The following is a 17,215-nucleotide window of genomic DNA, read 5'->3' on the forward strand; positions in this document are numbered from 1 at the left end:
CAGGGTGTTGTTTCTGTGTGAAGTATCGATACATTAAAAACATCATATGTCTGATTTTTCAGATACATTCTGGACAAATTCATTATGAAGAGAGCTCCCTCATGTGGAGAACAAACAACATGTGAGTTCTTTTAGGTTGAGTCACCAATGACAGAAAAAAGTACGAGAAAGATGCTGGAGGAGACGACTTCACATCTCAAAGTGACGGAAGATGCTTTCGACGTAACCGAGGACCCTCTGCCAGTCCGGCCCGCCGGCCTTCAACATCTCCTCCACTGACTGTCACACAGTTTACATAGAAAGATCAGAGCATGTGATGCTCTGTTTTCTAGAAACACGCATGTTCTATTACAATTAATCATCATTTTGGAGTGAGGAAAGGCATTTCAAGTAGTGCAACTTTTACATTTTCTCCATATATTTTGATATAACCTGGATTATACATGAAACATTTGAGGTGTCTTACCAACGTGGGTGTGATTCCCACATTCTCTCCTGTCTTAAAAGCAAGGTCCAGATTTTCCCTCTGTAGAAACACAGCATTCAAGTCAGAAATATCCACTACAAGTATCAGGGATGCATGATATTGGACTTTTTGTCAATAACTGATAGGACAACAGTTTATAAGTCAAAGAGATAGCAGCTCATTCAGCCTACTGTATATACGTGTGTGTGTGTGTGTGTGTGTGTGTGTATATATATATATATATATATATATATATATATATATATATATATATATATATATATATATACACACACACACACACACACACACATACATATATATACATATACACACACACACACATATATACATACACACACACACACACACACACACGTATATGTATACACACACACACACATACATATATACATATATATACACAGTTGTGTGCAAAAGTGTTTGCCCCCTTCCTGGTTTCTTATTTTTTAGCATGTTTGTCACACTTAAATGTTTCAGATCATCAAACTGATTTAAATATGAGTCAAAGACAACACAAGTAAACACAATGCGTTTTTTAAATGAAGGTTTTTATTATTAAGGGAGGGAAAAAAAAGGTACCTAAACCTACATGGCCCGGTGTGAAAAAGTGTTTGCCCCCCTTAACCTAATAACTGGTCGGGCCGCCGTTTGCAGCAACAACTGCAATCAAGCGTTTGCGATAACTTGCAATGGGTCTTTTACAACGCTGTGGAGGAATTTTGGCCCACTCATCTTTGCAGAATTGTTGTAATTCAGCCACATTAGAGGGTTTTTTGACCTTTATAAGGTCATGCCACAGCATCTCATTAGGATTCAGGTCAGGACTTTGACTAGGCCACTCCAAAGTCTTCATTTTGGGTTTTTTCAGCCATTCACAAGTGGACTTGCTGGTGTGCTTCGGATCATTGTCCTGCTGCAGCACCCAAGTTCGTTTCAGCCTGAGGTCACAAACAGATGGCCGCACATTCTCCTTCAGGATTTGTTGGTAGACAGCAGAATTCATGGTTCCATTTATCACAGCAAGTCTTCCAGGTCTTGAAGCAGCAAAACAGCCCCACACCATCACACTACCACCACCATATTTGACTGTTGGTATGGTGTTCTTTTTCTGATATGTGGTGTTACTTTTACGCCAGATGTAGTGGGACACACACCTTCCAAAAAGTTCAACTTTTGTCTTGTCAGTCCACAGAGTATTTTCCCAAAAGTCTTAGGGATCATCAAGATGTTTTTTGTCAAAATTGAGGCGAGCCGTAATGTTCTTTTTGCCCAACAGTGGTTGGATTCTTGGAACTCTGCCATACAGGCCATTTATGCCCAGTCTCCTTCTTATGTAGGAGTCATGAACACTGACCTTAACTGAGGCAAGTGAGGCCTGCAGTTCTTTAGATGTTGTTCTGGGTTCTTTTGTGACCTCTTAGATGAGTCGTTGCTGCGCTATTGGGGTAATTCTTGTCGGCTGGCCACACATGGGAAGGTTGCCCATTGTTCCATGTTTTCTCCATTTGTGAATAATGGCCCTCACTGAGGTTCTCCGGAGTCCCAAAGCTTTAGAAAGGTCTTTGTAACCTTTTCCAGACCGATAGATGTCAATTACTTTGTTTTCCATTTGTTCCTGTATTGCTTTAGATCACGGCATGATGTCCTCCTTTTTTGGGACCTTCTGGCCGACTTCACGTCTGACAGGTTCTATTTAAGTTGTCTCTTGATTCACTAGGTGTGGCAGTAATCAGGCCTGGGTGTGGCAAGTAAAATTTTCCAAAAAATGTGACTAACCACAGTGACCTGATGATTTTACAAGGGGGGCAATTTACTTTTTCACACAGGGCCATGTAGGTTTAGATTTTTTTTTCCCTCCCATAATAAATAAAATCATCACTTAAAAACTGCATTTTGTGTTATCTTGGGTTATCTTTGTCTAATATTTAAATTTGTTTGATAATCTGAAACATTTAATTGTGACAAACATGCAAAAAAATAAGAAATCAGGAAGGGGGCAAACAACTGTATATATCTAAATATATGTATATATTTTTGTAATATCCGGGGATCTCGGCATGTTCGTCGATATCTGATAATACTTTTCATACATGGACGCCTGAATCAGTCACTTAGGTCCTTTTGATCTCATCTTTAAATCAGGTAAAATTTAGTCTGACGACCACAAGAATCTGTAGAATAAAAAGGGGTCAACTTTTTATTCTTCTTTTTCGCTCCTTTCGACCATGATCTTACACAACTGAGTGACTTCACTGTCGCTCTCGATGTTCTTATTCCTTCAGGAATGATATAACATGCGTTTCCATTGAGAGAATGAGCAGCAGTTTTACCTTCTCCTCTGGGTTGAGGACATCGTACGGGACGTGATTTGGTAAATATGTGTGGTAAACGGCACAGAACGCCAAACCATCCTCCCAGCTGCTGCTGAAGTTGGTGATCTCAATGTTCTGTCATGAAAATATACATTTAATTTGTCATTTTCATCCCTGTGTGGAGTTGATTTTTACAGATGACGACACTGAAATAACACCTGACTAACCTTATAACCTTGCGTACGACTTTGGCACCAGCGCAGCAGGGAGTTTCTTCGGGAGCCGCCGTGACGCCGCAGCAGAGCACTGAAACCATCCTGAGGTCTGAGAAGACAAAAAGCAGGCTGAAGTGACTCACATCTGATTTTTTTTTAGTCAGTGTGACTCAGATCTAATTTTTCCAGGGCTGTGAAGATACAGAATTCTAGTGTCCTCATGCAAGTAGGGAGGAAGTGTCCATTTAATATTTGACACAAACAATTCAGACACAAAATAATAAAGAGTAAAATAATAAAAACAAGTTAACATATGACAAGAAAACATGATAAAATGTATAAATAAGGAAACTAAGTCACAAAATAGAAGGAATCAAAAAGTCACCCACTAAAACTTACTTGATAGATTCTGAGCTTTGGTCCTCCTCCTGTTTTGCTGAAAAATAAAAAAATAACATCCACAGTCACACACGTGTGCACTAAACTCGGTCTTGAAGCATGATAGCAGTGTCGTGGGTTTACGTAAACTCACCGGTGTAAAAGCTGGACCAACTGTCCTGACGCTGTAAAATACGATCCATCCTTCTCCCTTTAGTCGGCTGCTCTTTCTGGAAGAGTTATAAAATAACTATACAGGCCCGATAACATGTTATTTAGACAGTACATGTAAGTTAAAGGGTAACTTCACATCTAAACCACTTTTCCAGGTATAAACTAGTGTATATCGTTGTCTAATAATGTTATTTGCTTCACAGTTTATTGTGAAATCTTGAAATTATACATAGGTCAAACTCTCTGGTCAAACCCTAGATACCCCCCTTGAATTTTGTCATTGGCTTTCTCAGTCCATGCTCCTCCCCCTTTTTATAAACCCCGCCTCTTCACCGCTTCTCTCTCTCCAGCACTGGAAGTTTTGAGAGGCTGCAATTTGGTGTCAGATTTCACTACCAGGCCACTTCCCCTCACTCAGCTCACAGCTCACAGCCCACATCTTGGCATTTTTCAAAATCAGGCCTCAGAAGAGCGGGGTTTAGTTACACTTTAATACCTGTCAAAAAAAATAACGTCCACTGCTACTTTTATACCTTGCATAGTGGTAAAGTTGTGCTTGTGTTGTCTGCAGCACCGCTTTGACTGAACGGGTCCGTTGGAAGCGGGAGACGAGATAAACTCCTGAAAGACAAAAACGTGCATGTTTGAAAACATTCCAGTCTTCAAGTGATGGGTGTGAACTTTCACGCAGACTTACCAAGATCTTTCAGACAGCATCACAATCCTCCTCGGATCCCTCTGCACACGTCCGTCCCCCTTCTTTTTCTCCAGAGCAGCTAAACTACGGAGGTATCCTTCCGCCACCCCCTTTCCCGATAGTTGCTTGCCCCCTGATCCATTTTCATCCTCTGGATCCTGATCTGCATCAGGTTCTATATCTGCGTTTCCTTCATCCTCCTGCTTTTCCACATTTTTGGCTTCAGTCTCTGCTTCAGCTTCCTCCACATGCTCCTGTACGTCCTCTCCCTGTCCCTCCTCAGAGTCCCTGTTCTCTGCCTCTTTATCATCCGTTTTGTCTTCCACCGCACGTGTGTCACTCAGAGTGTCCAGCTCAGCTCGCTGCTGCTGCAGGGAGAGTTCTTCCAGTTGGCGGCAGACGTCTGTGTGCTCGGCTCTCAGACTCTGCAGCTCTCTGTCCGTCTCCTGCTGTCGGCTCAGTGCCAGGGCCAGTTGCTCCTCCACAGCCCTGTGGCTATGCTGAAGTAAACCCAGAGCCTGCTCCGACTCCATGCGCAGCCGGTCGGCCACAGACACCGCCACCTGCAGGTCACACTGGAACTGATGCCACTCCAGCCTCTCCGTCTGTGGAGGAGGGAAAAAATGAGCACCAAATGTAAAGAGAAATGACATCTGTATGATATTAGTAATCACAGATCCAATCATATGCGTATATAACGTATTTATAAGTGGAAATAGTCTTCTGTTTTGCTGGGTGAGGCTATGATTAACCACCAGGGGGCAAATTCTCTGGTCCTTCTGAGTGGAATCTGTGGGGAAAATTAGCTTCTACAACGGTTAACGGTCTTAATCACAAGCTAAAGCTCTTCAATAGAACACAAACGATGTCCTCATGAGGAAAATAGATGATAAAGTATGACACGTATGAGCGAACACCGGAGTGATTGACAGCTGGTATCATCCATAGATGTCAGTCAAAATCACGACTGGTTGCCGATTGTCAACAGCCTGAAGTAGGAGTGTTCACACCTGGCACTGAAATGTGTCCGGGATGCATTTCCTGTCACCTACATATGATCAACTCTGGTGTCCCTGCCACTTAATTCAAATAATTCAAAGTCTGACTGCACAGATGGGTCTACTGTAGTAGGACAGTAGAAGCTTGAGTGAATCAAAGCACTACTTAAGCTGCAGTAACATGAAATAAGTTTCAAACATTTGTAGAAAAAGAGCTTGTATGGTAAATCAGTGTTAATATTGTGGCAGTGTGGCAGCTGATCAGTTAACTGCATCCGTGCAGCTCAGGATTGTGGACATGTGTGTCCTCAAACCATGTCTGAATGTGGTTTCTGTGATTGGATCTAAGGACACGTTTAGGATGGATTGGGACTGGTCAGTCGGAACTTGAACTTGATGTCTACCACTCTGTATGCAGTCTGAGAGATACTCCTCTTTGAAGAGTGTCTCAGTGTCCTTTAGACTGGGTCAGGACCCACACATGGGTCGCAGGACATTTTCCCCAATCAAATTTGCAGGACTTTCCCAAACGTTTTAGTGAAGATTTATGTGTATATGTTTTAAACAACGTGCATACACTTTGAAATAAGGTGTTACAGATACGGCTGTAAACCATGTCCTGATTTATATTGGTGATTTGGGTCATGATAGTTTGTTGTCATGAAAAAGTGGGCCCACATATACTAAGTTTGGGAAACACTGCTTTAAGAGTCCTGGATATGACTTGTATCTCTTTTGTTGAAGCCATTTAATCAGGTAACCCACCGTCACCTACCAAATATAAAATACAAAGACAATCAGAATTCAAAACTGGAAGTATTTACTGCGCAGCAAATATATACGACTTTCAACCAAGGTTTAAGGCCAAAGAGGGAGCTCACCCTCAGAGTCTCCCTCAGTGTGTCCACCTCTTCCACCAGCTCATCTCTCTCAGTTATCAAACGCCTGAGCAGCTCTGAAAGATAAGGAAAAGAAAAACAATAGCACACAATTGTAAGTGAAGACAGACAATACATTATGAGGAGAAAGCAACACATTTCAAAAGAGGTTCAAGTACTACTAGAGGTTTGGTACATGTGTGTTTGAAGCAGTAAAATGTAAAGTAAAATGTGACATCAGAACAACAGTTTCCATAAAAGCAGTTAAAAGACAACAAAGATGATAAGACAACTTACCTACTGCTCCTGTTATAACATCAGTTTTGGGAGTAAGGCCCAGTGAGGCCCTCTGATGCTCCATCAGACTGAGTAAAACCAGAGTCATCTCCTCCTCGGCTCGCTCGGCTGCAGCCTGCGGCTCCACTCCGCTGTCTCTCTCCTGCCAGCTCTGCTCTAGAGGTGATCCTCTGGACGGAGGCTGAGACGCTGGGGTGCCAGCGCTGCCTGCCGTCTTCCTCTCGCTCACTTTGGTGTCCGAGGGGGTGACGCTGTCCACACTTATCACAGCCCATTCTGAGGAAGCAGGCACTTTCTGTGACCACTCTGCGATTGGAGACGTGGTGGAAGGGGGGGTGGTGCTGCCGGCCGGCGATGGCGTCTGTGCTTTATCAGAGGAGGCTGTCGGGGATAAGGCCATGCTGGTCAGCTGTCCCTCTGAGGGAGTGGTGGGAGGCGTCTGGAAGAAATCTAAAGGAGAACCTGAGGAGGAGCAAAGGATAAAGACAGACGTGAAAGGTAAAGGAGTAAAGCACTACTGTCCCGTAAAATGTGCTCGAAGTAAAGCCAGTTCTGTGATGCAGGAGAAAAAACTCAGTGTCCTCTTCCTTTATTTACTGTCCAGGGCAGACTGATGCAGCAAAATGCCTCTCCTGCCAGTGTCTTGGCAGAGACACGCACACACACACACACACACGTTTGCACAGCTACAGTACTCTTCTCAGGACACTGCACTGACTCCCACAGCCTGAGCAAAGCATTGTCCCTAACCTTAACCTTAACCGGTTAATGCCTGACCATAACCTTAATTAACCAGTTGCTCAGATATGAGGTTCTGCCTCATTAGGACCAGGTTTTGGTCTTCATGAGGACTAGTGGTCCTGACAAGGTCAGTGTTTATGCCAGAAAATGTCCTGAAGAGATAACAAAGACACACACACACACACACACAGTTTTCCCTCATGTAGCAAGATCCTAGAAAGCTGCAGTCTCACTCACTCTAATCTACTGTCTAACAGCTTCTGTCACTGCGACCATCAGTCGATTACAAACATGATCCGTGCTTCCATGTTTATACACAGATTTTTAGAAATGTACATTGATGTTGCTGCAGTATTATTATCTTACGTGTGACATGTCTGTCATTGAGATTAATACACTCACTGGCCACTTTACTAGGTGTTTAACTACATGCCAACACAAATTATTAATCAGCCAATCACATTGCAGCAGTTGAATGTAATGTATGTAGACATTGTGACACAAAGTGAACCCCAAGATATAGAACAGAAGCAGCACTTAGCCACCAGAGGGCGACTCTGCAGGAAAAAGAACTCAGTTTGAATGGAAGTCTATGGGAAAATGAAAATGAAACATTCTCACTTGATTGATAAAGTCAATAAACATTTTCCTGAGCAGTTAATGATCTAAATGGGTAGTTTCAGGTCTTCTTCAATGCATGTGATGTCAATTTTTTCAAAATGTGAAAAATACATGACAAAGCACAGCACACAAATCTTAAGGTTTTAAAGAGGGGCTTTCAATCAGAAGATTCTGTAGATAGTGGATGCACTGGAGGTGGATAGAAGACTCTGTCCAGTATCAGGTTTTGGATGAAAGATGATTTCGGGGACTTTGAAGGTTGCATGGTTGTCGGTGCCACAGAAACTGCTGATTTATTGGGATTTTCATGCACAAACATCATTACTCCTAACAGCTAATAGTCCGATAAAAGAGAAAACATGCAGTGAGTGGCAGTCGGACATAGAGATGGCCTAGTATAAGAGAGAAATGAGGGTTGCCAATTTGAATCCTGGCAGGTCAAGGGCTGGGCAAGGTACCCAATTCCCATTGCTCCACATTGATTGGGTTAATTGGACACGGTAAACTGACCCCAGCATATACTGTATATAAGTGCCGGTCCAAAGCCTGGATAAATGGGAGGGTTATGTCAAGAACAAGAAGGTCAAATCAAATGTCCTGATTACTGTAAAAGCAGGTGATCTGCTGTGGCGACACTTAAAGAGGTAGAAGCCAAAAGAAATGAAAATCCACTGAGGGCAGATCTCTAAGAAAAGATGCCTTGTTGATGCCAGAGGTTAAAGAAACTTGGATAACATCTTGCTACAAGCATACAAAGGTATTTAAAGCACAGCACATGAAACCTTGAAGCAGATGGACCACAGCAGGTGCCACTTTCTTCGGTACCATGTGCCTAATAAAATGGCCAGTGATTGTACATGCAATGTGATTTCTAATATGATGATAGTATGTTCTCTGTATGGCTACCGGAATCTTTCCCACCATCTTTGACTCCTTCCTTCTCTGCTGCCTTGTCCTTGTTTTGCACTCCAGGATTCTGCAGCTTCATCAGTTTCCCCGGTTCAACTAAAGCAGTGGATCTATTCTAATCCTTTCCTACACACGGACGCCCAAGAGATGAAAGCCAGGAGCGGCATCTTAAACAGCCACAGTTTAAGTGAGAGTTACTCAGAGCTATAGTTTGACTTAATGTCTTTAGCTTGAAAAAGCAAAACACGTAACACTGAGCAATCTCACCCATTATGAGCCAAATGACAGCTGTAAGTGAAGTGATACTGAGAGAATGAGTGAGATTATAGGATGTAACGGTGCTGCCTACAACTTTCACTGAATCCCCTCAAGATACACTTCTGAGTCATCACTTCCTGCATGAAAAGAAAAGTTTCTGTCATCGTACAGTGCACCAGAGTGGAGTTCTATTCGGACAAACCAGTACAGACTTAAGTGCATATTAACTTCGCGTTGCATTTACAATGTACAATTATGCTTTGGGGTATATAATTATATGATCAGAATTAGTGGAATGCACTGAAAAGCTATTGTTTGTTTTAGTGTCTATGTTCCCATTGCAGACACACAAGGACAACAATTCCAGCTGATGCATTCATCAAGGTTAAGGATCATGAGACTCCTCTGCATCACAAATAAGCACACGTACTGAGACACTCAAACAAAAAACACCCTTGGTCTCATAACCAGGAAGATGGCATCTAAAAATAGATGCTCTAAAAAAACAAAACAATAAATTCATGACTGAGATTGGACACATGCAGCACCACAATCACCTGTACCCATCACTGCAACAACTGTAAAAGCCATCTTTGCACACATGTTTGCTGTCATACCTTTGGGGCCATGGCTGTCTTTGCCAGTGTGGTTACCCATGGTCCAGGAGGAGCAATGCCAGTGTCCTTCGCGTGTCCTCCGAGTTTTTTAGGCTGTCTGGACGGAAAGAGAGAGGGGGACAAATATGAATCTTTCATGAGTGGCTGCTAAACTTGTGACCAAGAGAACAAAAGGAGTGTGACAGGTAAAAAAAAAAAAGAAAGAAAGAAAAAAGGAGGAGCATGTCAGGAAATATTGAGTATCCCATGATAAAACTGTGGGATCATAATAACAAACACTTTGTAATTAAAAAATAAACAGCAGCAAAAATAGTAACTGGTGTCACCTGACAACTCTCAATCAACCAAACCCCATTAAGTTATCTACTGATTTATTCGGCATTCACGTGATTTCCTGAGATTTATGCCTTTCACACACACACACACACACACATCAGTCTTGCAGCCACTGCAGACTATTTTAGCCAAGTATTTAAGGATTGGGGCGAACAGACGAAGAATCTCGGCAGCATCCACTGCGCAAATCAACGTGCAGCTTCGTGATTGTTATGCCGAATTGAAGAGGACTTTTGATTCATTTGTTAGATGTTTTGAAAAATGGCCACACGTTGTGTACAGTGTTTTTAATGAGCCAGGTAGCTTTAAAATGCCAGTTAAGTGAATGGAGTTCGGAGTGACATTTCAATGATTTTTACTTAACAAAGATGTTTTTCCCAGCAAAATATATTGCATGTAGCTGCGCACACACACCGTCACCTTCCACTTTCATTCATCTTACCTTCAGTGTCGGTTAGCTGCACGTCTTCCACTCTGCTCCTCGGCTGTTACTTCTCCGGCTCCCTCCTCCTCCTCCACCTCCTCCTCTCTGCGTCCCGTCTCCCAAAAATCAACCAAAGACACGATTCAAGTCACTGACGGACATTTCACCACGACATCCCATAGTGACCACACATCTCCAGAGAGGCCGCCACCATCGACGGCTAACAACTTCAGTGCAATTCCCCCAAATTAATATCCAGTAACTGCGCTTCTCCTTTAAATCCAATGCGACAAAGAGAAACAAAGTAACTGCGCAGCAGCTGCACGCGGACTCAACGGGCTGAATGTTGACAGTGACATCGTCTGGAGCTAAATGTGAGAATGTTTTCACAAAGTAATCACTTCAAACAGTGTTTGGTGCAGTTGTTGGTGGAGGGGAAACCAGCGCGACTGACGCTGCAGCGGCACCTGCAGGCGGATAATTATGTTTCGTTAAGAGCAGGTGTGTTTGGCAGACAGGTAAACTGTCGTGACGTCATCCGGGTTCTTCTATGCGTGCGTTTCGTCTTCATTTATATAAAATAAAAAAAAGGAGTAATTGAGATAAAGCTTCCTTTTCCAAGGTCGCCGTGCAAAATGTAATATTACACAAAGAATAATTACATTATATAGTTGTTGTAAATCATTTTAATTCAAACCATATTATGACCAGGGTTTCCTCATTGACTGATAGGTTTAGAATTAATAATATGTCACTACTTTTCTCTGACAAGTTGCATTATCAGAATCAGTTTGTATTGCCAAGTACATTATTATTTACACATACAAGGAATTTGACTAGGTGTTTTGGTGCATTTAAATAGAATAAAATAACATTAGAAAATAAAAAATAGAAACCTAAGATATAAATGATGTATACAGTACCACAAACACAAAAACATGTACAGTACAGGTGCAGTGGGTTAAAAGGAATTATTATTGTTATTTTTTATATGGTTTGTTAATATGACACATACATTTGTTAATATACAGATAATATTACTGCATTCATAATTATTCTAATTTACTTAGCGGTAGATAGTGGATGGATGGAGCCCCAAAAAACATTTGTACCCCACCCCCCAAAGCTAAATTGATTCTGTAACGCACAAATCTATTATGTCCATGTGCGTTCAGGACCACGGACAGAGCACAGTGAAAGATATGTGGTGCCCCCTGGTGGCCGAAGTCAATATAAAAAAAGTTATGTTCCTGTTTTAAAACGGCTGATAAACGACGCCTCATATTTGCTTTACACCATTAATTCAGATTAAGGCAAGGGAGACATAGTTGACATAGTTTAACATCTTTAACATTTATATATAATAATATAGTTTTACTGTAAATTAAAATTGTATTCATTGTTTAGTGTCAAGCATTCAATCAACAGGGACAATGAGTTCAACTGGCAGTTCTGATACAATACAAAAAAATGATTGTGCTACTTTTGTGTTTTTAAACTTAAGCTTATGTATAAAGGTTTGACGTGAACAATGATAATAAGTATAGCATATTATTTACTTTACCAAATTGTATTTGAATTCAATCATTTATGAAAGGGTTATCGCAAAACTACATACATATATGCACATTTATATCTATAGAAAGATAGATTATAGACTACTTTACTGATGGGCCACACGGTGGTGTAGTGGTTGGCACTCTCGCTTTGCAGCGAGAAGACCCGGGTTCGAGCCCCGGTTGGAACAAGGGCCTTTCTGCATGGAGTTTGCATGTTCTCCCCGTGTGTGCGTGGGTTCTCTCCGGGTTCTCCGGCTTCCTCCCACAGTCCAAAAACATGCAATGTGGGGATAGGTAAATTGGACACTCTAAATTGACCGTGAGAGTGAATGGTTGTTTGTCTCTATCTGTGTGTGGCCCTGCGATGGACTGGCGAACTGTCCAGGGTGTACCCCGCCTATTGCCCGATGTAGCTGAGATTGGCACAGCACCCCCAAGCGACCCTCTGGCAGAGGATAAAGCGGTAGATGATGATGACTGACTGACTGACTACTTTACTGATAACAAAACAGGGAATGTTTTGTTACAGCAGCACAATATGAGGTGTATAACAAGCTATTATACAAGGTTTCACCCCAACCAGTCGAGGCAGATGGCCACACATATTTGAGTCTGGTTGTGTCACAGATTTCTTCCTGTTAAAGGGGACGTTTTTTTTCTCTTCACAGTGCTTGCGCATTAAAATGCCTTGAGATAATGTACGCTGTGACTTGGCGCTATACAAATAAAATTGAATTAAATTTTAACTATAGCTATAAAGAACAGTAATATTTACAAAATATTACTAAAAGACCAAAGAGGAATAAACTACTGCATTGTGTTGTTTTCTTTGAAAACAAATGAGTGATTTCACTTTTTTTAATGTGATATTTTGTTAAACTTTGTGTGTAAAAGTTACATGTGACGTTGTTTCTGCTTGTGGGTACACACGCACACACACTTTGTGAAAATGGCGTCTGATACACGCTGCCTTTATGAGCGCAGGTATTGCGTCACTGACCACAACAACATCATCATCATCTCTAAATAATGAAGTGAACCTTCACTGCTGCTGCTGCGGCACCAGGACACACATGTCTCCTTCATCATGGGAAGCTTCTCCTGCTCCTCCGCTGCTGCTGCTGCTGCAGATGTTTCCACGGAACACGGCGACGAGCGTTTCCACGGATGCCACGGGACGTGATCGCCTTTCACTTCATTTACCGCGCGTGTAGTGGGTGACCTTCTGCGGGGAGGAAGATGTCAGCGCTGAAGAAGGTGAGGGAGAGAGAGACATAAGAGAGCGTGACGTGTATTTGTGCACGAGGCGAAACCTGCCTTCGCCGCTGCCTGTCATTGTTGTTATTGATCGCTCTAATTTCCAGTGCACGTGCACGAGAAGTGATAGACGAGGCGGGGTGAACGCGCACAGAGCACAGGTGATGGGTCTCACCTGACTCAAGTTATGCTCAGTTACTCACTGACTGATGCTGCTCCACCTGGATATTTCCTGCAGTGATCTGTCAATGAGGGTGTGTGTGTACTCCACCTGTATGTATATATTTGTGAGGACCAAAACTTATAAACCATATGGAGAAGGACATCTCTGTCACATCTATCCATGCGTTATGACCTGGTTTTAGGGTAAGAAATAGGTTTAGGTTAAGGTAGAAGAATCCGTCTACGAGGGTCCTCACTAAACTAGCTATACAAGAAATGTGTGTTTGTGTGTGTACTTGTATTTGTTGCCTCCTCAGGACCTAATTTTCTGGCATAAACACTGACCTTGTCAGATCCTCACGGAGACCAAAACCTGCTCCTAATGAGGCAGAATCTCATTCTGAGGAACTGGTCTATATTTAGGGCTAAATATTTGAATTTTGGTTAGGTTAAGTTTAGGTTTAGGTTCAGGCATTAACTGGTTACGGTTAAGGAGAGGGATAACGCTTTGTTTAGGTTGAATAAACGAATGGAGGTAAGTGCAGTGTTCTAGAAGAAAAGCTGTGTGAGCGTGTGTTATTGTACTGTACATGTATGGGTATCATTGTGAGGACCAAAGAACTACAGGGGGTGAGGACATTTTGGCCGGTCCTTTATGTTCTGTCACCCTTTAAAAGTGCTTTTTGAGGGCACTGCTATGCAAGTGTATGTGTGTGTGTGTGTGTCTGAGCAACAGGACTGATGGGGATTTAAAAAATGAGGGGGTGGCATCCTCTCATCATTAATAAAAATGACTTGATTAAATGCAAAATGTGTCTGTATTTATATATAATTTTCCTCGTCTTGATGACCACTCACATTGCTTTTACACTACTGTTTGTCATATTCAAAGACTGTGAATAGACTGTAAAAAAAACCAAAAAAACATCAGTAGTCCTCTGCTTTGTAAGGTCAGGCCTAGGAAGTAGGACGGAAGTAAAAGTTAGCCACCAGGGGCCGACTGTGCTGGCTGCAAAAAAGAACTCGGTGTAAATTGAAGTCTAAGGGAAAATGAGCCTCAAGTCATTTTTAGTTTTTCAACCACAAAAAAAATTAAGCAGGAACCCACCTTTCTGTCTAGATCTCCTCTGTTTTACATCGTTTTCTGTAGATGTATAAGACACCTTCGAGCACCATTGTGGTGCCATGTCTATTGAATTTATATAAATATCTTTGTGAGGACCAAGAAAAATCATATAAACCATAGGATGTGAGGATATTTTGTGAAAGTGAGGACATTTTGACTGGTCCTCAAAACTTTCAGGGGCTTTTTGTTGGTTAAAACCTGGTTTCAGTGTTTTGAACAGAATTATGTTTAGATTAGTTTAGGGTAAGGGTTATTAGTTGTAATGGTAAATTAAGGGTAAGGGGCTAGGGAATATATTATGTCTATGTGTCCTTACTAAAAACACTAAGCAGGAATGTGTGTGTGTGTCATTTTGAATGGAGACCTGCGTCTTCTTTCATAAAATGTTGTGAGTCCGTAAATACCAACACATGTCCCCGGAGTGCTGTTCTGTCCTCTGTGTGTGTGTGTTTGCCTGCAGTGATTCAGCTGTATTGTACTATAATCTGTCATCTGTCTTTTCATCTGTCACAGGTGTTACCATGGCTACTGCAGACTCACTGCTGCCTTTTCTTTGAGAAGGACTCAGGTAAGAGGTGGGAGAGGGGGGGGGGGGTGAGTGAGTCATCACTTGCCATTATAGTAGGCAGTTATCTGAAGTACTACGCTGAGTGACAGTGTAAAGACAGCTTACTTCTTTACAAGCATCGAAGGTTTTTTCTTCACAACCAGGGTCCAGTTTGGTTTGATGTAAGTTGCTTGAATCATCTCTACTATGAATAATAAGTCTGGTATTCTATATACACTCAAGTCACTTTATTAGGTCCACGTCACACCTCAAAGAGCCACACTACTTTGAGGTGCATTCAGAGATGGTTTTCTGCATATGCTGGTTGTGAGGTTCTGTTGCCTTTCAAACCAGTCTGGACATTCTCCTCTCTGGCATCAACAAGGCATTTTCACCCCGAGAGATACTGCTCACTGGACATTTTCTCTTTTTCAAACCGTTCTCCTTAAACCCCTTGAGATTGTTGTTCATGAAAACCCTGGCAGTTCAGCAGTTTCTTTAATACTCGTCTGTACCAACAGCTATGCCATGTTCAAAGTCACTTAAATCACCTTTCTTCCTCATTCAGGCGCTGGGTTTGAACATCAGCATCTCTTTTTGACCACGTCTACATGCCTGAATGCACTGACTTGCTGACATGGGATTGGCTTTGTGGTTATGTTTTTTATCAAGTTAAAAACATGAAAACCAAATGAATTTGTCATAGTTGTGTCTGCCATAGTAATATACAGTATATGATTGGTTTTGACACATATTGTTTTAGTGAATAATTACAGAAATACAGAATAATGTCAACTGTATCAGCTTAAACCAGAACAGTTAGTTTCTCAGGTCATTTAGTGCCACAGCAGCACAACACTGACATAATGTCACCGTATAGAGCTGATATGAGGAAAAAGTGTCTGCAGACCAGAGCAACATCAGCATTCATTTGAAGAAAAGTCTCTGGCCACCTAATTATTTCCCTCCAATATCTCCCTTCTTTTTTTTATTTTTTATTTTGCACTCCTTCATTTCCTCCACCTTCGTTAAGTTCTTCTATATTCAGCAGCAGAGCCATTTAACTCTGCACAGGAAGTGCACAGTGGGGAATGAGACGATGAGACTCCAACCAAAACAATGAATTTGCAGAAAGTTAAACCAAAAACAGAGCTGAAAGACACTTACACTGCACAGATGAGAGATTTTATCTCCATTAGCGACACTGTCAACATATTAAGGCCCATTTATACTCTATGCAAATGTTGGAGATGGACGCAGCCTTTCGTCTGTACTTTGCGGACATTTCATCCGTTATTGTGCACTTAGCAGGGGAACGTACGATGATTGAAAACATGGAGGCAGTGCAGAGTCAATAGTCCGATCTGGAAAACGAGGAAGAGGAGTCTGTACAGGCATTTCAAACTGGCTCCCAGAGCTTGTTGGCTTATCCCTCAAGCCAAAGTCAGGCGCTCAGCTTCACTCACTGTGGAATACCGCATGTTTAATTCGAGGGGCTACCTGGTGAAAACAGTTGTGAAAAGTCGTGGCGGACATATGAAAATATTGGAAATGCCGCTTTTCATCAATCTCCCTCATCGGAAATCAGCATGTGTTTCTGTCTCTTTTGGATCAAGCACAATACAATAACATCATCAGTGATGTCAATGCCTGCAACATGGTGCTCGGCACTGCCCTCTAGAGAAAGTATTGCGTACATTGCAACGCAAAAGACACACTGAGGTAGGGGGGACGGAGATAACGTTTGGGACGGACAGACGTAAAAAAAAAAAGGAGGTCATTTAATTTTTTCATTTAAATTGTTGTGTCTCATTGAGAGATAAAAATAGTGCAAACAGATGAACATTTTAGTTGCTGAGAATTGGTGCATGGTGCTTCATGAACCTCAGAAGCAGGTGGTTGCGGTGTCAGGACATGTTTGTTAATTAGTTGAACTCTACATGACTCCTCCTCCTTCTCCCGTTGGGCCACAGAGAACCAACCAACCGAGAGACAGAGAGAGAGAAAACACTGCAGGGGTGCTGCTGCTTTTCTCTTAGGCTCCGTAGATCAAATGCCACCTCACACCAGGACAAGCCTCAAATACTATCACGATCAATGTGATGCTTTTAGAGCCCAAGGCCGAGGTGAAATCCTGAAAGAGTAAAGTTTTTCAATTTTAATGTACGTTACAAAAACGCGTCTTCTGATGATCCTCGTGACACGATAGGATCATGTGC

General features: G+C 42.1%; 2 protein-coding genes across 6 annotated transcripts in view; one reads left to right on the top strand and one right to left on the bottom strand.

The window, feature by feature from the left end:
• Positions 1–22: 22 nt before the first annotated feature.
• On the bottom strand, positions 23–11,195 carry LOC131443282 (cytospin-A-like). Of its 2 annotated transcripts, XM_058612758.1 has the most exons (12): positions 10,364–11,193; positions 9,586–9,682; positions 6,440–6,901; positions 6,146–6,219; positions 4,267–4,871; positions 4,103–4,190; positions 3,550–3,625; positions 3,417–3,453; positions 3,030–3,126; positions 2,821–2,937; positions 467–526; positions 23–279 (listed from the first exon to the last, which is right to left on the bottom strand). In XM_058612758.1, the coding sequence occupies exons 2-12, from the start codon at positions 9,623–9,625 to the stop codon at positions 190–192; spliced, it is 1,746 nt and encodes a 581-aa protein (XP_058468741.1). In that variant the 5' UTR covers positions 9,626–9,682; positions 10,364–11,193; the 3' UTR covers positions 23–189. The 2 variants fall into 2 exon arrangements, with proteins under 2 accessions (XP_058468741.1, XP_058468740.1); XM_058612757.1 differs by lacking the exon at positions 23–279 and having other exon boundaries at positions 286–526; positions 10,364–11,195.
• A 1,880-nt stretch (positions 11,196–13,075) lies between these two features.
• The window catches only part of dlgap2b (discs, large (Drosophila) homolog-associated protein 2b), a 93,982-nt gene continuing 89,842 nt past the window's right edge, over positions 13,076–17,215 (top strand). For all 4 annotated transcript variants that reach the window (XM_058613090.1, XM_058613086.1, XM_058613088.1 and 1 more), the window contains exons 1-2: positions 13,076–13,161; positions 14,963–15,017. In XM_058613090.1, the coding sequence (XP_058469073.1) occupies positions 13,144–13,161; positions 14,963–15,017 (73 nt within the window). In that variant the 5' untranslated portion in view covers positions 13,076–13,143. The remainder of the gene's footprint in view (positions 13,162–14,962; positions 15,018–17,215) is intronic.

Source organism: Solea solea, chromosome 17 (assembly GCF_958295425.1).
Source record: "Solea solea chromosome 17, fSolSol10.1, whole genome shotgun sequence".
NCBI lineage: Eukaryota > Metazoa > Chordata > Actinopteri > Pleuronectiformes > Soleidae > Solea > Solea solea.